Source organism: Felis catus, chromosome D1 (genome assembly GCF_018350175.1).
Source record: "Felis catus isolate Fca126 chromosome D1, F.catus_Fca126_mat1.0, whole genome shotgun sequence".
In the NCBI taxonomy this organism is placed as follows: Eukaryota; Metazoa; Chordata; class Mammalia; order Carnivora; family Felidae; genus Felis; species Felis catus.
Window position 1 is genome coordinate 49,367,310 of NC_058377.1, and position 22,426 is coordinate 49,389,735.

The window sequence follows — 22,426 nt, forward strand, 5'->3', positions numbered from 1 at the left end:
CACGATGAAATCCATGTTGGGCTCTGTGCTGACAGTGCAGAGCCTGCTTGGGATTCTCTCTCCCTCTCTCTCTGCCCCGCCCCCATTGATGCACATGCTCTCTTGTATCTCTCAAAAAATAAAGACCGTAACAAGAGAAAAACAAGGGCATTACATGATAATTCACAGGTCAATACAGGTCAAGAGGATATAATAAATGTAAGTATCTGGGCACCCAACATTTCAGCAACTAAATACATAAAGCAAATATTAACAGATATAAGGGAGAGATGTAATACAGTAAGAGCAGAGGATTTTTTTAAGTAGCCTCCATGCCCAACATAGGACTTGAACTCATGACCCTGAGATCAAGAGTTGGATACTCTACCAACTGAGCCAGCCAAGTAATCCTAAGAGTAGAGGACTTTAAAACCCCACTTACATCAATAGATAGATCATTCAGGATGAAAATCAGTAAGAAAACACTGTCTTTCAATGACACATTAGGCTAAATGGACTTAGCAGGTTTATACAAAACATTCTTTCCAAAAACAACAGAATACACATTCTTTTCAAGTGCACATGGAACATTTTGCAGGATAGATATTAGGCCACAAAACAAGTCTCAATACATTTAAGAAGACTGAAATCACATCATCTTTTTCAACCATAACATTATGAAACTAAAAACAAATCCCAAGAAAAAAACTGGAAAAAAACACAAACACATGGAGGCTAAACAGTATGTTACAAAACTACGAACAGGTCAACAAATAAAAGAGGAAATTTAAAAAGAAAAAAAAAGGAGACAAATGAAAATGAAAACACAGCAGTCAAAAATCTTTGGGATGCAGCAAAAGCAATTCTAAAAAGGAGATTCATGGTGAACAAGTCTACTTCAAGAAACTGGAAAAACAAATAAAAAATCTAACTATGTGCCTAAAAGAACTAGAAAAAGAACAAAGCCCAAAGTTAGTACACAGAAGGAAATAATAAATATTGGTGCAGAAATAGATGAAACAGAAAGTTAAAAAAAAATTGAAAAAATTAATGAAACCAAGAGCTGGTTCTCTGAAAAGGTAAAATTGATAAACCTTTAGCCAGACTCATCAAAAAAAAAAAAAAGAGGACACAAGTAATATTTGAAATGAAAGGGGAGAAGTAACGGTAACCAACACCACAGGAATATAAAGGAATATAATAGAATACTACAAAAAATTACATGCCAGCAAAGTACCTAGAAGAAATGGATAAATTTATAGAAACATGTAAACTTTCAAAACTGAATCAGGAAGAAAACAGCCTGGGTGGCTCTGTCAGCTAAGGATCCGGCTCTTAATTTCAGCTCAGGTCATGACCTCATGGTTGGTGAGATCGAGCCCCACATGGGACTCTGTGCTGACAGCATGGAGCCTACTTGGGATTCTCTCTCTCCTTCTCTCAACCCCTTCTAGGCTCATTCTCTCTCTCTCTCTTTTTCTCTCATCTCTATATCTTTATCTCTATCTCTCTCTCAAAATAAAAATAAATATTAAAAAAAAAACTAAATCAGGAAGAAACAGAAAATCTGAACAGACCAAATACTAGTAATAAAACTGAAATGGTAATCAAAAAACTCCCAATAAGCAAAAGGCCAGTACCAGATGGAGTCACAGTTAAAATCTACTAAACATTTAAATACGAGTTAATGCCTATTCTCCTCCAACTGTTCCCAAAAATAGAGGGAAGAAAAACTTCCAAGCACATTCAACTAAGCCAGCATTACCCTGACACCAAAACAAAAAAGAAACACTGCAAAAAACAAACAACCACCACCACCACCACCAACAACAACAACAAAAACTACAGGCCCACATCTCTGATAAACATAGATGCAAAAATTCTTAACAAAATATTAGCAAGCCACATTGAACAATACATTAAAAGTATCATTCACCATGATAAGTGGGATTTATTCTGGGATGCAAGGGTGGTTCAATATTTGCAAATCAAGCAACATGACACACCACATCAACAAAACAAGGGATAAAAACCATATGGTCATCTCAATAAATGCAGAAAAAGCATTTGACAAAATTCAACATCTGTTCATGATTTTAAAAACTCTCAATAAAATAGGTATAGAGGGAACAAACCTAAATACAATAAAAGCCATATATGACTAACTCCTAGCTCACCAGTCAATGGTGAAAAACTCAGGGCCTTGCCTCTAAGATCAAGAATAAGATGAGGATGTCCATTCTCATTGTTTTAATTCAACATAGTACTAGCCAGAGAAATCAGACAACAAAATAATTAAAGGCATCCAAATTGATTAAGGGAGAAGTTAAACTGTCACTACTTACAGATGACATGATACCATACATAGAAAATCCTAAAGACTATCAAAAAATATTGTAATTAATAAATGAATTCAGAAAAGTTGCAGGGGTGTCTGTATGGCTCAGCTGGTTAAACATCCAACTCTTGATTTGAGCTCAGGTCATGATCTCACAGTCCTGTGATCCAGCCTGGGTTGAGCTCCACAGTGGATACAGAGCCTGCTTAAGAGTCTCTCTCCTCTTTCTACCCCTTCCCTGCTTGCATACATGTACAGGCACCCACATGTGTGCACACTCCTGGTCTCTCTCAAAAAAAAAAAAAGAAAGGAATAAAGTTGCAGAATACAAAATTAATTCCCAGAAATCAGTTCCATTTCTATACATTAACAATAAAGTGGCAGCAAGAGAAATTAAGAAAACAATTCCATTTACAACCAAAAAAGAATAAAATATCTAGGAATAAACTTAACCAAGGAGGTAAAAGACTGAAAACTATGTGATGAAAGAAATTGAGATGACACAAACAAATGTTAAGACATACCATGCTCATGGAGCAGAAGAATTAATCTGGCTATCACACCCATACTACCCATAGCAATCCACAGACTCAAAGCAATCCCTATCAAAACACAAATAGTATTCTTCACAGAACTAGAACAAATACCCCTAAAATTTGTATGTAAGTACTTAAGATCCTGAGTAGCCAAAGCAATCTTGAGAAACAAGAAGAAAGCTGGAGGTATCAGAATCCTAGATTTCAAGATAAAACTACTAAACTGTAGAAATCAGAACTGGCACAAAAATAGACACAGAGATCAATAGAACAGAATAGAAAGCCCAGAAATAAATCCATGTTTTTATGGTCAATTAATTAATCTAAAACAAAGAAATAAAGAATACACAATAAGGGAAAAGGCATTCTTTTCAATAAATGGTGTTGGGAAAACTGGATAGCTACATGCAACAGAATGAAACTGGACCACTTTAGTATATCATATACAAAAACTCAAAGTGTATTAAAGACCTAAATAAAACCATAAAACTCCTAAAAAAATGCAGCATAGTAATTTCTTTGACATCAGTCTTAGCAACATATTTATGGATAGGTCTCCTAAGGCAAGGGAAACAAAAGCAAAGATAAACTATTATGACTACATCAAAATAAAAACCTCTGCACAGTGAAGTAAACCATAAACAAAATAAAAAGACAACCTAGTAAAAAGGATATTTGCAAATGATATATCTAATAAAGGATTAATATCTAAACTATATAAAGAACTTATAAAGCTCTGATTAAAAATCTGATTTAAAAACACACAGAAGATCTGAATAGGCATTTTTCAAGAGAAGACAAATGGTTGGCAAAGCTCAAAATCAATAATCATCAGAGAAATGCAAATCAAAACCACAATGAGATATCAGCTCATACCTGTCAAAATGACTAGTACTTAAAAGACAAGTAATAACAAGTGTTGACAGAATGTGGAGAAAAGGGAACCTTTGTGCACTGTTAGTGGGACTGTGAATTGGTGCACCCACTGTGGAAAACAGTATGGAGGTTCCTCAAAACATTAAAAATAGAAATACCATAGAATCTAGTAATTCCACTACTGGATATTTACCCAAAGAAAACAAAAACACTAATTAAAAGATATATGCACCACTGTGTATGTTGCAGCCTTATTTAAAATAGCCAAGATATGGAAGCCTAAGTGTCCACTGATGAATGGATAAAGGTATAATTTACATATACAATGAGATATTACTCAGCCATAAAAAGGAGTAAGATCTTACCATTTGTGACATGAATGGACCTAGAGAGTAGTATGCTAAGTGAAATAAGTCAGAGAAAGACAAATGCCATATGATTTTACTTAGTTTTGAAATCTAAAAACCAAAACAAATGAACAAAAACAGATTCTTAAATATAGAGGGAGGGGCGCCTGGGTGGCTCAGTCGGTTAAGCGTCCGACTTCAGCCAGGTCACGATCTCGCGGTCTGTGAGTTCGAGCCCCGCGTCAGGCTCTGGGCTGATGGCTCGGAGCCTGGAGCCTGTTTCCGATTCTGTGTCTCCCTCTCTCTCTGCCCCTCCCCCGTTCATGCTTTGTCTCTCTCTGTCCCAAAAATAAATAAAAACGTTGAAAAAAAATTTTTTTAATATAGAGGGAAAAAAAAAGATTTTTTTTTGCATTCATAATTTTTTTTCAATATATGCAATTTATTGTCAAATTGGTTTCCATACAACACCCAGTGCTCATCCCAAAAGGTGCCCTCCTCAATACCCATCACCCACCCCCCATCAACCCTCAGTTTGTTCTCAGTTTTTAAGAGTCTCTTATGCTTTGGCTCTCTCCCACTCTAACCTCTTTTTTTTTTTTTTTCCTTCCTCTCCCCCGTGGGTTTCTGTTAAGTTTCTCAGGATCCACATAAGAGTGAAAACATATGGTATCTGTCTTTCTCTGTATGGCTTATTTCACTTAGCGTAACAGTCTCCAGTTCCATCCACGCTGCTACAAAGGGCCATATTTCATTCTTTCTCATTGCCACGTAGTATTCCATTGTGTATATAAACCACAATTTCTTTATCCACTCATCAGTTGATGGACATTTAGGCTCTTTCCATTAATTTGGCTATTGTTGAGAGTTCTGCTATAAACATTGGGGTACAAGTGCCCGTATGCATCACTACTCCTGTATCCCTTGGGTAAATTCCTAGCAGTGCTATTGCTGGGTCATAGGGTAGGTCTATTTTTAATTTTTTGAGGAACCTCCACACTGTTTTCCAGAGTGGCTGCACCAATTTGCATTCCCACCAACAGTGCAAGAAAGTTCCCGTTTCTCCACATCCTTTCCAGCATCTATAGTCTCCTGATTTGTTCATTTTGCCCATTCTGACTGGCGTGAGGTGATATCTGAGTGTGGTTTTGATTTGTATTTCCCTGATGAGGAGCGACGTTGAGCGTCTTTTCATATGGCTGCTGGCCATATGGATGTCTTCTTTAGAGAAGTGACTATTCATGTTTTCTGCCCATTTCTTCACTGGATTATTTGTTTTTTGGGTGTGGAGTTTGGTGAGCTCTTTACAGATTTTGGATACTAGCCCTTTGTCCGATATGCCATTTGCAAATATCTTTTCCCATTCCTTTGGTTGCCTTTTAGTTTTGTTGGTTGTTTCCTTTGCTGTGCAGAAGCTTTTTATCTTCATGAGGTCCCAGTAGTTCATTTTTGCTTTTAATTCCCTTGCCTTTGGGGATGTGTCAAGTAAGAGATTGCTACGGCTGAGGTCAGAGAGGTCTTTTCCTGCTTTCTCCTCTAGGATTTTGATGGTTTCCTGTCTCACATTCAGGTCCTTTATCCATTTTGAGTTTATTTTTGTGAATGGTGTGAGAAAGTGGTCTAGTTTCAATCTTCTGCATGTTGCTGTCCAGTTCTCACAGCACCATTTGTTAAAGAGACTGTCTTTTTTCCATTGGATATTCTTTCCTGCTTTGTCAAAGATTAGTTGGCCATACGTTTGTTGGTCTAGTTCTAGGGTTTTTATTCTATTCCATTGGTCTATGTGTCTGTTTTTGTGCCAATACCACGCTGTCTTGATGATTACAGCTTTGTAGTAGAGGCTAAAGTCTGGGATTGTGATGCCTCCTGCTTTGGTGGTCTTCTTCAAAATTCCTTTGGCTATTCGGGGCCTTTTGTGGTTCCATATGAATTTTAGGATTGCTTGTTCTAGCTTCGAGAAGAATGCTGGTGCAATTTTGATTGGGACTGCATTGAATGTGTAGATAGCTTTGGGTAGTATTGACATTTTGACAATATTTATTCTTCCAATCCATGAGCACGGAATGTTTTTCCATTTCTTTATATCTTCTTCAATTTCCTTCATAAGCTTTCTATAGTTTTCAGCATACAGATCTTGTACATCTTTGGTTAGATTTATTCCTAGGTATTCTATGCTTCTTGGTGCAATTGTGAATGGGATCAGTTTATTTGTCTTTCTGTTGCTTCATTATTAGTGTATAAGGATTCAACTGATTTCTTTACGTTGATTTTGTATTCTGCCACTTTGCTGAATTCATGTATCACTTCTAGCAGACTTTTGGTGGAGTCTATCGGATTTTCCATGTACAATATCATGTCATCTGCAAAAAGTGAAAGCTTAACTTCATCTTTGCCAATTTTGATGCCTTTGATTTCCTTTTGTTGTCTGATTGCTGATGCTAGAACTTCCAACACTATGTTAAACAACAGCGGTGAGAGTGGGCATCCCTGTCGTGTTCCTGATCTCAGGGAAAAAGCTCTCAGTTTTTCCCCATTGAGGATGATGTTAGCTGTGGGCTTTTCATAAATGGCTTTTATGATCTTTAAGTATGTTCCTTCTATCCCAACTTTCTCGAGGGTTTTTATTAAGAAAGGGTGCTGAATTTTGTCAAATGCCTTTTCCGCATCGATTGACAGAATCATATGGTTCGTATCTTTTCTTTTATTAATGTGATGTATCACGTTGATTGATTTATGAATGTTGAACTAGCCCTGCATCCCAGGAATGAATCCCACTTGATCATGGTGAATAGTTCTTTTTATATGCTGTTGAATTCGATTTGCTAGTATCTTACTGAGAATTTTTGCATCCATATTCATCAGCCTGTAGTTCTCTTTTTTTACTGGGTCTCTGTCTGGTTTAGGAACCAAAGTAATACTGGCTGCATAGAATGAATCTGGAAGTTTTCCTTCCCTTTCTATTTTTTGGAATAGCTTGAGAAGGATAGGTATTATCTCTGCTTTAAACGTCTGGTAGAATTCCACTGGGAAGCCATCTGGTCCTGGACTCTTATTTGTTGGGAGACTTTTGATGACTGATTCAATTTCTTCGCTGGTTATGGGTCTGTTCAAGATTTCTATTTCCTCCTGATTGAGTTTGGAAGAGTGTGGGTGTTTAGGAATTTGTCCATTTCTTCCAGGTTGTCCAGTTTGTTGGCCTATAATTTTTCATAGTATTCCCTGATAATTGCTTGTATCTCTGAGGGATTGGTTGTAATAATTCCATTTTCATTCATGATTTTATCTATTTGGGTCATCTCCCTTTTCTTTTTGAGAACCCTGGCTAGAGGTTTGTCAATTTTGTTTATTTTTTCAAAAAACCAACTCTTGGTTTCGTTGATCTGCTCTACAGTTTTTTTTAGATTCTATATTGTTTATTTCTGCTCTGATCTTTATTATTTCTCTTCTTCTGCTGGGTTTAGGCTGTCTTTGCTGTTCTGCTTCTATTTCCTTTAGGTGTGCTGTTAGATTTTGCATTTGAGATTTTTCTTGTTTCTTGAGATAGGCCTGGATTGCAATGTATTTTCCTCTCAGGACTGCCTTCGCTGCATCCCAAAGCGTTTGGATTGTTGTATTTTCATTTTCAATTGTTTTCATGTATTTTTTAATTTCTTCTCTAATTGCTTGGTTGACCCATTCATTCTTTAGTAGGGTGTTCTTTAACCTCCATGCTTTTGGAGGTTTTCCAGACTTTTTCCTGTGGTTGATTTCAAGCTTCATAGCATTGTGGTCTGAACGTATGCATGGTATGATCTCAATTCTTGTATACTTATGAAGGGCTGTTTTGTGACCCAGTATGTGATCTATCTGGGAGAATGTTCCATGTGCACTCGAGAAGCAAGTATATTCTGTTGCTTTGGGATGCAGAGTTCTAAATAAATCTGTCAAGTCCATCTGATCCAATGTACCATTCAGGGCCCTTGTTTCTTTATTGACCGTGTGTCTAGATGATCTATCCATTTCTGTAAGTGGAGTGTTAAACTCCCCTGCAATTACCACATTCTTATCAATAAAGTTGCTTATGTTTGTGAGTAATTGTTTTATATATTTGGGGGCTCCCATATTTGGTGCATAGACATTTATAATTGTTAGCTCTTCCTGATGGATAGACCCTGTAATTATTATATAATGCCCTTCTTCATCTCTTGTTACAACCTCTAATTTAAAGTCTAGTTTGTTTGATATAAGTATGGCTACTCCAGCTTTCTTTTGACTTCCAGTAGCATGATAGATAGTTCTCCATTCTCACTTTCAATCTGAAAGTGTCCTCAGGTCTAAAATGAGTCTCTTGTAGACAGCAAATAGATGGGTCTTGTTTTTTTATCCATTCTGATACCCTATGTCTTTTGGTTGGTGCATTTAGTCCATTTACGTTCAGTGTTATTATAGAAAGATATGGGTTTAGAGTCATTGTAATGTCTATAGGTTTCACGCTTGTAGCGATGTCTCTGGTACTTTATCTCACAGGATCCCCCTTAGGATCTCTTGTAGGGCTGGTGTAGTGGTGACGAATCCCTTCAGCTTTTGTTTGTTTGGGAAGACCTTTATCTCTTCTTCTATTCTAAATGACAGACTTGCTGGATAAAGGATTCTCAGCTGCATATTTTTTCTGTTCATCACATTGAATATTTCCTGCCATTCCTTTCTGGCCTGCCACGTTTCAGTAGAGAGATCCGTCACTAGTCTTATCGGTCTCCCTTTATATGTTAGGGAGTTTATCTCTAGCTGCTTTAAGAATTTTCTCTTTATCCTTGTATTTTGCCATTTTCACTATGATACGTCATGCAGATGGATTCAAGTTACGTCTGAAGGGAGTTCTCTGTGCCTCTTGGATTTCAATGCCTTTTTCCTTCCCCAGATCAGGGAAGTTCTCAGCTATTATTTCTTCAAATACACCTTTAGCACCTTTCCCTCTCTCTTCCTCCTCTGGAATACCAATTATGCATACATTATTTCTCTTCAGTGCATCACTTAGTTCTCTAATTTTCCCCTCATACTCCTGGATTTTTTTATCTTTTTCTCAGCTTCCTCTTTTTCCATAATTTTATCTTCTAGTTTACCTATTCTCTCCTCTGCCTCTTCAATCCGAGCTGTGGTTGTCTCCATTTTATTCTGCAGCTCATTTTTAGCATTTTTTAGCTCCTCCTGACTGCTCCTTAGTCCCTTCATCTCTGTAGCAAGAGATTCTCTGCTGTCCTCTATACTGTTTTCAAGCCCAACGATTAATTTTATGACTATTATTCTAAATTCACTTTCTGTTATATTGTTTACATCCTTTTTGATCAGTTTGTTAGCTGTTATTTCCTGGAAATTCTTTTGAGGGGAATTCTTCCGTTTCGTCATTTTGGATAGTCCCTGGAGTGGTGCAGAACTGCAGGGCATTTCCCCTGTGCTGTCTTGAATAACTTGCGTTGGTGGGCGGGGCCGCAGTCAGACCTGATGTCTGCCCCCAGCCCACCACTGGGGCCACAGACTGGTGTGTGCCTTCTCTTCCCCTCTCCTAGGGGCGGGATTCACTGTGGGGTGGCGTGGCTTGTTTGGGCTACTTGCACACTGCCAGGCTATGGTGCTAGGGATCTGGCGTATTAGCTGGGGTGGATCGGCAAGGTGCACAGGGACGGGAGGGGCAGGCTCAGCTCGCTTATCCTTCAGAGATCCGCTTCGGGAGGGGCCCTGCGGCACCAGGAAGGAATCAGACCTGCTGCCAGAGGGACGGATCCGCAGAAGCACAGTGTTGGGTGTTTGCACGGTGCAAGCGAATTCCCTGGCAGGAACTTGTTCCCTTTGGGATTTTGGCTGGAGGATGAGCGAGGGAGATGGCGCTGGCGAGTGCCTTTGTTCCCCGCCAAGCTGAGTTCTGTGGTCTGGGGCTCAACAACTCTCCCTCCCATTGTCCTCCAGCCTTCCTGCTCTCCGAGCACAGCTGTTAACTTATAACCTTCCAGATGTTAAGTCCCGCTTGCTGTCTGAACACACTCAGTCCGGCCCCTCCGCTTTTGCAAACTAGACTCAGGGGCTCTGCTTGGCCGGCAGGCCGCCCCTCTGCCCCGGCTCCCTCCCGCCAGTCTATGTAGCCCGCACCACCTCTCTGCCCTTCCTACCCTCTTCTGTGGGCCTCTCATCTGCGCTTGGCTCCAGAGAATCCGTTCTGCTAGTCTTCTGGCAGTTTTCTGGGTTATTTAGGCAGGTGTGGGTGGAATCTAAGTGATCAGCAGGACACGGTGAGCCCAGCATCCTCCTACACCGCCATCTTCCCCCCGATTCTATCAAAAACAGATACTTAAATACAGTGAACAAACTGGTGTTTGCCAGATGGTATGCAAGTGGGTGTGTAGGTGAAATAAAGGGGACCAAGAGGTACAAACTTCAAGTTATAAAATAAGTAAGTCACAGAGGTGAAAAGTATAATAGGGAATATCATCAATGATATTATAAGAATGTTTGACAGTTATAGATGGTGACTACATTTATCATGGTAAGCAATATATAAAATTGTCGAGTATATATATTGTATCCCTGAAAGTAACAAAACATTGTATGTTAATTATACTTCAATTACAGAATGTCAAAAAAGAAACTACAATGAGATCCCACTTCACACTCATAGACTAGCCTTAATCAATCAAACAATAACAAGTATTGGCTAGGATGTAGAGAAAATGGAACCCTCAAACATTGTTGATGGGAATGTTAAATGATGCAGCCATTTTGGAGAACAGTTTGGAAGTTCCTCAGAATGTTAAACATGGAGTTACCAAATGACTCAGCAGTCCCAACTAACTCCTAAGTTTATACCCAAGAGAAATGAAAAAATATGTACACACAAAAACATGTACATGAATGTTCACAACAACAGTATTCTTAATAGCCCAAATATGAAAACAACTCTAACATCCATCAACTGGTGAACCGATAATAAAATGTAGTGTATCCATACAAGAACACTATTTGGCAATGAAAAGTAATGAAGCACTGATCCACGTTACAGGATATATAAACCTTGAAAACATTGTTCTAAGAGTAAGAAGCCAGTCTCAAAAGACCACATATGTATCATTCCACTCATATGAAATACCCTGAATAGGCAAATCTATACAGACAGAAAATGGATTACTAGTTACCTAGTGATGAGGTCTGGGGGAAAGGGAGAAGAAAGCAGGAGTAAAGGGGAACGATTACTAACAAATGTGGGGTTTCTTTTGGGCGTGACGGGAATGTTTAAAAATTTACTATAGTGATGGTTGCACAAATCTATTAATATACTAGATAACATTAAGCTGGGTACCTTAGATGTTGGTAAATTGAATGGTATGTGAATTATGTCTCAATAAAGCTACTGAAATTCTGAAGGGATCATTAACTCTGAGCTTCACTACAGGGTGATCTAGGTGGACTGTTTGTTGGGAGCCCCTGATATCAGCATCTTCAGGTCTTCCCTTGCTTGCATCTGCCAGGGAAGAGGCTTTCACCATACCCTGGAGAGTAATGATCTGCCTGACAATGCTCTGGAAATTCTTAACAACATTTTTTTAATTTCTTTGTTCATTTCTTTTGTTTTTTAGATTCCACTTACAAGTGAAATCATATGGTATTTGTCTTTCTCTGTCCAGATTATTTTCACTTAGTGTAATACCCTCCAAGTATATTCACATTGTCACAAACTGCAAACAAACAACAAAGAGAGAAACAGACTCATAAATACAGAGAACTAGTGGTGGCCAAAGGGGAGGGGGGTGGGAAGATGGGTGTTTAAGATTAAGAAGCACAAAGTTCCAGTTCTAAAGTAAATAAGTCACCAGGATGAAAAGTAAAGCAGAGGGAATACAGTCAATAATAGTGTAATGCACATCATGGTGAGCAATTCATAACATATACAATTGTTGACTTACTATGTTGTACACCTGAAACTAATTTAATATTACACATCCACTGTACTTCAATTAGAATTTTTTAATTTTTAATTTTTAAAAATCTAGACGGGAGTTAGAAATTTTCCTTAGAGAATGTAGTTTTGGTCTAACTAGTTCTTCCTGCCCAACAAACCAAAAATACTTTCCACAGATCAAGACGAAGGGAACAGACATTTACTGAGCCTCTATTAAGGGCTAGGCACATTCCATTCTCCAGTGTATTAATCTTTTTAACTCTGTGGGGATGACATTATAACATTCTCATTTTCATAGATGAGGAAACTGAGGTGCAAGGATTAACACAGCTAAGAGTGGTGAAATTCTGATGTCTGAATTCAGTGCCCAAGCTCTACTCACTTTTTTTTTAATTTATTTATTTTTGAGAGAGAGAGAAGGAGGGACAGAGAAAGAGAGAGAGAGAATATGCCAAGCAGGCTCCATGGTTCATGGGTTCAAGCCCCGTGTTGGGCTCCATGCTGATGGTACAGAGCCTACTTAGGATTCTATTTCCTTTTCTCTCTGCCCCTCCCCCACTCTCATGCTCTCAAAATAAATAAATAAACTTAAAAAATAAATAAATAAATAAATAAAATAAACTTTAAAAAAAAACAAAATAAATAAATAAATAAAAATAAAAAGAAATTCCTTTAAGGGGCACCTGGGTGGCTCAGTAGGTTAAGCGTCAGACTTCAGCTCGGGTCATGATCTCATGGTTCATGGATTTGGGTCCCACAGCGGGCTCTGTGCTGACAGCAAGGAGCCTGGAGCCTGCTTTAGATTCTGTGTCTCCCTCTGTCTCTGCCCCTCCCTCGGTCATGCTCTATCAAAAATAAACAAACTTAAGAAAAAAATTCTTTAAAAAAAAAAAGGCTGCATGGGAATGCAAGCTGGTGCAGCCACTCTGGAAAACAGTAGGAGATTCCTCAAAACACTAAAAATAGAACTACCCTACCACCCAGCAATTGCACTACTAGGCATTTATCCGTGGGATACAGGTGTGCTGTTTCGAAGGGACACATGCACCCTCATGTTTATAATAGCACTATCAACAATAGCCAAAGTATGGAAAGAGCCCAAATGTCCATCGATGGATAAATGGATAAAGATGATGTGGTGGGTATATATATGTATGTGTATATATATATATATATATATATATATATATATATATACACATACATATATATATACACCACATCATCTTTATATATATATACAATTTATTTATATATATTGTATATATGTATAATATGTATGTATATATGTATAATATGTATTATATATACTATATATATATATATATATATATACACACACACACACACACACACACAATTGAGTATTATTCGGCAATCAAAAAGAATGAAAATTTGCCATTTGCAACTACGTGGATGGAACTGGAGGGTACTTTGCTAAGTGAAATTAGTCAGAGAAAGACAAAAATCATATGACTTCCCTCATATGAAGACTTTAAGAGACAAAACAGATGAACATAGGGAAGGGAAACAAAAATAATATAAAAACAGGGAGGGAGACAAAACAGAAGAGACTCTTAAATATGGAGAACAAACAGAAGGTTACTGGGGGGGTTGTGGGAAGGGGGATGGGCTAAATGGGTAAGAGGCACTAAGGAATCTACTCCTGAAATCATTGTTGCACTATATGCTAACTAACTTGGATGTAAAAAATAAAAACTAAAAAATAAAAAATAAAATTAAAAAAAAAAAAAAGTCTGCAAAACCAGAATGGAGCTTTCTTTGTAGCATCACTGGTAGTTCCAGGTCCACATCAGAGACCCCTGGAGCCCAGGAAATCTGTGCAGACATTCTGCATCTGCTCTTGTACAATTTTAATTTGGTGTCCTTAGCAAATTTAAATTATATTAAAAACTTCATCTAACCTTAGACTGGCAGGTGAGTATGTTCTCTTCCTGCCCATTCATAACCCACCTGAAATGCTATGCTCTCCCCTACCTCCCAGTCTACTCTCTACCCAGCAGCTATAGTGATACTACTTGTAAACATAGATCAGATCATTCCCATCTCAAACCCAACCAGTGGCTTCTATTTAAAATAAGAAAAATTTAAAAAATGTAAAAACCCATAAAATCCTAATTAGGCCCTATACAATCTGACTGGGCTCCTGCTTACATCCCCAACTTTATCTGTTACCGCTTCCTTGCTAATTGTACTCCAGCCACACTTATTGAGCTCAAGTCCACCCCATAGCCTTTACACACACAGCTCCTTCTGCTTAGAATGTTCTTCCAAGATCTTCATATGGCTCATCCTCATCACTCAGAGGTCTCTCCTCAAATGTCACCCCCTCAGAGAGGCCTCCTCTACTGGTTATCTTATCTTTGACACTACTATACCTTATTTTCTTTGCGTACTTATTTTCTTATCAGCTAGTCATCACCTTCCCTCAACCACCACCACCAGTAGAATGAAATTTGCTGGCAGGACAGGGATTTTGTGCTGTTCACTGTTTCATCGATATGTGCAACAGTGTCTGGCACACAGTAGACACTCAATAAATATTTCCTATTATTAATCTGTAAAAATCATTTGCCAACTAACCATGGAAATCCTCGAGATGTTTACTTCCCTGTTTCCTATGACCCACTTAAGTATTTTTTCCTCCTTATAACTTTTTCCTCCCTGAGGGACAGAGATTATGTCTTACTTTTTTTTAAACGTTTATTTACTTTGAGAGAGAGAGAGAGAGAGAGAGAGAGAGAGAGAGAGAGAATGGGGGGGGGGGGTCAGCAGAGAGAGAGAGAGGGAGAGAGAGAATCCCAAGCAGGCTCCATGCTGTTAGTGCAGACAGAGCCACAAACTGTGAGATCATGACGTGAGTCAAAACCAAGATTCGGATGCTTAACCAACTTAGCCACCCAGGCACCCCTCTTACATCTATGTGTTCACAAACCCGTAGCACAAACATTTGTACTAGTCTGGCTTCCCCCAAAAAATATCAAATTATTTTTGTTTGCAGATGGTTAATTAGAATAATTTCCAGATTTGTGGTAAAAACTGGCTATGGTATTTCTTAAACAATAAATCAACATAGAGTTGGCACACTTACTTCTGGCATTTGTCTTATCCAACTCACTGAGACATAGATCATCCTTGGCATCAGTGCTTCCCTCAACACCATGTCTTAAGAAAAACTTTGTATCATTTTCATCAATTTCATTCTCATCATCCAAGTCATATTTTTGTAGCCCCTCTAATAGCTTTACAGCTGCTAAATGGGCAAACCTGTGGGAAAGAATCAGAAATTAATAAGATCCACAATCTTCTTCAAACTGAAACGACAGTTTGAACTTAATTTAGCAGATTACACTCTGTACATTATGCCACCAACCCATCTACCAGTAAAGGAGCAAAACTGTACCTGGGGGTGCCTGGGTGGCTCTGTCAGTTAAGCATCCAACTTCAGTTCAGGTCATGATCTCATGATTCATGAGTTCAAGCCCTGCATCAGGCTCTGTGCTGACAACTCAGAGCCTGGAGCCTGCTTTAGATTCTGTGTCTCCCTCTCTTTCTGCCCCTCCCCCGCTCGTGCTCTGTCTCTGTCTCTCTCTCAAAAATAAATAAACATTAAAAAAAAAATACAAAAAAACACAACTGTACCTGAAGGTCAGTGACAATTTGACATACATCCAGCTCAAAGAGTTACTGGACACTAAGGACAAACAGTCCTATTACAGGCTATTTCATAATTTGTATTGGCAGTATTCCAAATGGGAGAGGAGACCCAATATCAAGACAATATGTGGTGTGCCCTAGACACAGCTGGTCAACTGTATAGAAAGCCCAGAACCACCTTATTTGTTACCTATATTTACTACTTTTTTTGATGGCCTAATTTAGATTGCAGAACTAGTTCTGTTTCCAGTTTTAGGGTAACTATATACCTACCCCCTTAATTTTCATCCTTCCTCAACCCAAAATACTTGGCATGGTTTTGAAATGTAATGGAAAAACAGTGACTTTTTCTATCCATGTTTTCTATTTTCTTTGATCTTGCCCACATCTCCATGAAGCTTCCAGTAATATACCCTAGGTTTTGGAGCTGACATGATTGTATGTAATCTGCCTATTTTTCTCAGTCATGCTAATTGAAGTGCTTAATGTTTCTTCTTATCACATGGAGAACTACTCATTAAATACAAAATCTCAAATCCTATTTTTTTCCACATACTTACATAACCATATGCACACATATGTCCTCCCCTTTCACCAGGTACTGCAAACATTAACAAATATTTTAGGAAGTTGTAAGGTTAACAGAATTCATTATCTCTACTACTAGGTTGCAATTTAACAGCTATCATTTACTGAGTACTTGCTTTATGCCAGATTCAAGTGTATTTGTTTTTTTTTTTTTTAAGTTTATTTTGAGAGAGAGCGTGCATGCATGCATGTAAGTTGGGAAAGAGGAGGGGTTGAGGGAGACAGAGAGAGAGAGAGAGAGAGAGGGAGACAGAGAGAGAGAGAGATATTGAGAGAGATATTGAGAGAGGGAGAATCCCAAGCAGGCTCTGCACTGTCAGTGTGGAGCTCAAACTCACAAAGTGTGAGATCATGACCTGTGCTGAAATCAAGAGTCAGATGCTTAACCCACTGAGCCACCCAGGAACCACCCCCACCCCACTTTTTTTTTTTTTTTTTACAATTTATTCAAGGTTATTTCTATAATAGTACACATACACCTAAAATTTTGGTGCATGAATTACAAAATTCTAATAGGTATACAGTGGAATCTCATTGTGGTTTTAATTTGCATTCTCCTAATGTAAATGATTTTGAGCATTTTTTAAATGCATATTTGCCATTTGTACATTTTCCTCTGGTGAATAAACAGTATCAAATGCTTGCAAGAAAAAGAAAACAAAAGAAACTCACTGCTAGTGAGAATGCAAATTGGTATGATCACTTTTGAAGGCACTTTCGCAGCTTCTTATAAAATTAAACATACTCACAAACTTCGCACATGACCCAGCAATCCTACTCCCAAGTATTTACCCAAGTGAGCTAAAAACTTATGTTCACACAAAAACCTGTATGTGAGTGTTTAAAGCAGCTTTATGCATAATAACCAACAAATGGATATAATCAAGATATCCATCGATAGGCTACTGGATTATAGAACTATTAGAATACCATGGAATTCTACATCTAATGGAGTATTACTCAGCAATAAGAAAGAAATGAACTACCAATACACATAAAAGAATCTCAAAATAATGATGCAGAGAGAAAGACGCCAGATTTATAAGAGTTTGTACTGTACTCTAGGAAATGCAAACTAAACTACAGTGACAGAAAGCAGATCTGCATCTGCTGGAGGAAGGGGAAGCAGGAAGCAGTGGAAGGAGAGAGATACAAAGGGAGCACAAAGAGACTTTTGAGGATGATGGATATATTCACTCTCTTGACGGTGGTAATGGTTTCACGGGTACATACGTTTATCAGAATTCATCAGTTGGTACTATACAAATATGCATACTTTGTCATATGCCAATTATATCTTGGAAAAGCCATCTTCCAAAATAAAAATAAAGTGGGCCTGAGTTGATTATGATCCTAGGTATGTGGAACCGCAAAACCATGCTCCGGGACTTCAAAGAAATCCCTCAAAATTTTAAGGAACATGAACTCACAAAAATTGCAGAGCAATTCAGTGAATGATTACGTTCTGGCATCCTGTCAAACCTCATTTGCAACTTTTAGCCCACATTTCTACCTTAGATTCAAGCAGTTCTGAACCACATACAGCTCCTCAAACACACAAGGTATTATCTTACAATTCTGCCTTCTTAAAGCACCAGCATAAACATTGCTTCCTCCAAAAAAAGCTTTTTCCCTGACCTCTTTATAAATTCCATCTCCCTTCAGGTTCCTTCATAACTCTTACCATCATCTGTGTTAACATTTCTCTCCCACAACTTTCAAATAGGAAGATCTGGGTACTTTTTCTCCTAAGTTCTTACTGTATCTTACACATATGTTATAATGATTATAGTTAATAATTATTATTATGTACATTGTCTCTTCACAAGATTGCAAACTTAAGGGGAAGGACTATGTTTTTTCATCTTTGTAATCCTAACACTAACCATAGCACTAGGGACACACTATGTATGCAGGAAATTGAATGAAAAACAACCAAATGAACAAATGGATTGACTGAATTTTCCTTGAGGACCTGACCTGAATGAGGGGGTGTTCAATATTAGGTGTTATATTTAATTCAAACATAAACATCAAAATTTGTTTCAAAACCTATGTGACTCCAAATTGATTATTCCTTTTTATCACACAGTATTTCACACAGTATGAGCATTTGTGGGACACAACTCTCCATTGTGTACCACTGTTTTAAGCACTGTAGAATGTTTAGCATTCCTGGACCTGACCTCACTATATATCAGTGTTGGTCTCCAATCATTGTGACACTCACTCCTCCACACATTTCCAAATCTCCTCCCTCCCCCAGGAAAGGGGACAATATTATCTCCCACTTGAAAATCATCACTTTAGAGAGAACAGTTGATGTCTCATCCAATGTCAATTCAGCTTGAAAATTGTCATTCCATCAGTATTTGACAGAGTCCTAAAATTCCATTAAATCCTCAGAGTTTTCTGAGTATAAGAGAGTATATACAAAAGTTTAAAAACAGAAGAAAGTAGTAAAGCAGATAAGGATACCTCTTAGCCACATCGCTGGGTTTCTCCCCTGCTTTGTTTGTAATATTACTGTCTGCTCCCATTTTAATTATCCACTGCAAACACTCTATGTGGCCTTGCCCAGCAGCTGTTTCAAAAATACAAACGGAAAATATAGACAAAAAAAGTTAGTAGTAACAATTATCTGAAAATCTTGGACAATCCCATTACAGAGTATTTTCACAAATACTGATCCTTATAATAAACAACAAAAGTAAGTTGCACAGATGTTACTTTCTCTGTTAATTTACATATTCATTAGACAAATATTCTATCAAATATCTACTGTGCTAGTCTCTATACAGAGGACTTTCCCTACATATATAAAAGCTGAAGCTCGGGGTGCCTGGGTGGCGCAGTCAGTTAAGCGTCCGACTTCAGCCAGGTCACGATCTTGCCGTCTATGAGTTCGAGCCCTGCGTCAGGCTCTGGGCTGATGGCTCGGAGCCTGGAGCCTGTTTCCGATTCTGTGTCTCCCTGTCTCTCTGCCCCTCCCCCGTTCATGCTCTGTCTCTCTCTGTCCCAAAAATAAATAAATAAACGTTGAAAAAAAATTAAAAAAAAAAAAAAAGCTGAAGCTCAACGAGGTTATTTATTTAACATCACACAGCTAGCAAGGAATGGATTTGAAACTATAATCTAGGTGTTCCCAATCCTTATCCAGTGTTTGCCTGCTGCTATTTATAGGCCCTGACTAATCTTGTATCTGACCAGAACGTGAGCACAATCCAGCCACAGGGACCCACAAGGACTTCAGATATCTTGCATCATCTTATGTAAAGAGGTTATTCTACTGACTCTCAAAACTCAAAATTTGTAGGCCCCTGATTATCAGAACCATTTACCACCTTTTTCAAAATCTTGTTAACACATGCACTCAATACTAATTTTCACCTCCATAGCTCTGTTTACATGTCTTCTCACCTAGTACTCAGCACTCAACCAGTGCTCATCTAACCTCTATCCATCCTTCTAGATTCATCTCAAGACTCTGGGAAACTGGGAGAAAAAACTTAATAAACTTAAAAGACCTGATTTTAGGTCTACTAAACAATGAGACTGGAGGACAGGACAGAACTTAGCAAGTGGCTGGCACATAAAGACTCTCAATAAAGTCTGTAAAGTTGATGAGTGAATAAATGAATGACAATATTAATAAAATGTCAGCTTTGCTCTTACCAGCTAGCTGTACAACCTCAATCAAGAAAACTGATTCCTCTGGACCCCAATTTCCTTATCTTTTACAAAGATGATTTCATATTTATAAGGAGGGTACACTGCTGCTTCATAAAATTACAAGGATTAAATGTGATGACAGTTTTGCATCCCATTAAATATCATATAAGATATTATTTCTGAATTCCCATGAACTCTCCTTTAATAATTTAACCCTTACCAAATTCTTCTTTCCTCAGTTCCTACTCTTGAATTCTTGAATTCTTATTTTAACAACCAAATCCTTTTTGCCATTTATAACATCCTAACTTCTACAAATCTCTAGTTGTTCATATTGTAAGTATGTGGCTCCTTAACAGGAAGGTCTGGATCTCATAGAGTCTACCCAGTGCAAGCATATGGTTGGTGCTAAATATAAATGCCTCTGTAAAATAAATCAAAGACTAGGAACTTCTGGTATATCTTTGGCGTCCCAAAAAGTGAATTCACCTCCAATATTGGCAACAGAGAAAAGAGGACAGAAAGTCAGAAACAGTGACAGAGTAACCCCATCACTACTGTATGAATTCTTCCACCATTCTCTTCTTCACTCAGAGCCGTCTACCAGACTCAGAGTTGGCCCCTGAAAAGCCTGGGCCTTCTTCCTGTCTCCTACAGCAAACTCAAAACCAGTTAACAAAGAATACTATAAGATTTCCCAGACCTTTAGAAATAACCCCACTTTAGACAAAGATGGCAACATACTCTGTTTTTAAGATTTACAAAATAGTATTTATGTATCATGGATAACAGTTTTATAAGACAGAATGAGCTTAACCAAACATTTCCATGTTATTACACAAATACTGTTTACAAAAAAGGGAAAGGGAGGCAAAAGAATTTCTCTAAAATGAATTACAATAAGAGGATTTTTACCCAAGATCCTTATTGTATACTGGTTAGGATATGTTTAAGAATTTAATCCATGTTTTATAAGAGAACAGATAAAATATGCAGTGGCTAGAAATTTTTAAGAAATTATTTGCAATACTTATGGCTTAGCAAATGAAAGGAAGGAGCAGTCACGGTGGATTTAAAAATCATTAAATGATTAAGAAGAAAGCCTCAATAATAAACACAGCAGCTTATTTACTGAATCAATATATAAAATAAAGGAAAAGAAGCAGAAAGATTGATAAAATGTGGGAAAGGTGAATTAAATCATAAGGAGACATCAACTTTTATTTGACCAATTTGGCTACAATCTAAACATACAGATGTTTGCCAGGAAAGGCAAATGTACACAAAATGCCCCTTCTCCCCATTATAGCCACCTCTCACCCCTCTACCACACCACCTGATCCACTCCTGGCCCTAGGTCTCCTCAGTGGATAGACTGACAAGAGAAGGGGTGAAGAGCAAACACTACTGGTTCCTCCTCAGTTTTCACCCTCCCATCTCACAATGGTTGCATCCCAAACACCCTATCGTTATACATCAGTCCCTTTAGAACCTTCTTCCAGATCTCTTATTTCCATCTTAGTTCCAGTGGTGAAGAAGTGACTGAGAAAGGCTGAAAACCAGCCTTCAATGAAACTTAATTGTTCCTGGAAAGATGCATATTAAGCATCATGAGCAAGCCTATCTTTTGCTACAGTGTCTAAATGATACTCCACATATCATAATATTAGTAATAAGAAGTGCTTATATCTAGGATATGAAATGAGGGCTTTGCTCCAGGGCACCACGTTTTAAACTATCCATCTATAGAGCACATTTTAAGTTTCCTCCCCATTCGCAAATCCCATGGTGAAGAGTTAAACCCCTAGACAGCCAGTAGAGACAAAGGAGTGAGATTTTCCAAGTCTAGGGTAGAGTGTTTGCCAAAGTGGAAACCTCTTTGTGTGTAGGGGAAATCTCTTTGCATTCCCCTTCTTCTTATGCCACCTAAGCTCTCTCTTCCAAAACTACTGGTACACACGGTACTTAGATTCTATACTGGAGATTCCTTATGAATTAAACCAACTTTAATAATTAAACTAAGAACCTAACCGACAGGAACATAGTCTGTGATCAGGACCAGCAGAAGTTATTTATAAAAATAAAAACCTAATCCAAACACATGACTGCAGGGGTGTCAGGTGGCTCAGTTGGTTAAGCACCCGACTCTTGGTTTCAACTCACCTCATGATCTCACAGTTCGTGAGTTTGGGCCCCGCATCGGGCTCTGTGCTGACAGTGTGGAGCCTGCTTGGAATTCTGTGTCTCCCTCTCTCTCTGCCCTGCCCCACACTCACCCCCACTCATGCTGTCTCTCTCAAAAATAAACAACTTTTTAAAAAATTAAAAAACACATGACTGCATTAACTAGACTACTTACTGTCTTTTACTCTAATATTTTTTAAGGGCTTTTTAAGAAATCTCTATACCCAAAATGGGGCTACAACTCACGACCCCAAGATCAAGAGTTGCATGCTCCACTGACTGAGCTACTTGGCAGGCCCTTTAA

General features: G+C 38.2%; 1 protein-coding gene across 1 annotated transcript in view; it reads right to left on the minus strand.

Moving 5' to 3' along the window:
• Window positions 1-22,426, minus strand: part of ANKRD42 (ankyrin repeat domain 42) — a 74,555-nt gene that overhangs the window by 15,338 nt on the left and 36,791 nt on the right. The window contains exons 9-10 of the mRNA XM_023239398.2: window positions 18,745-18,850; window positions 15,113-15,288 (exon numbers count right to left, since the gene is read on the minus strand). Coding sequence (XP_023095166.2) covers window positions 15,113-15,288; window positions 18,745-18,850 — 282 coding nt within the window. The remainder of the gene's footprint in view (window positions 1-15,112; window positions 15,289-18,744; window positions 18,851-22,426) is intronic.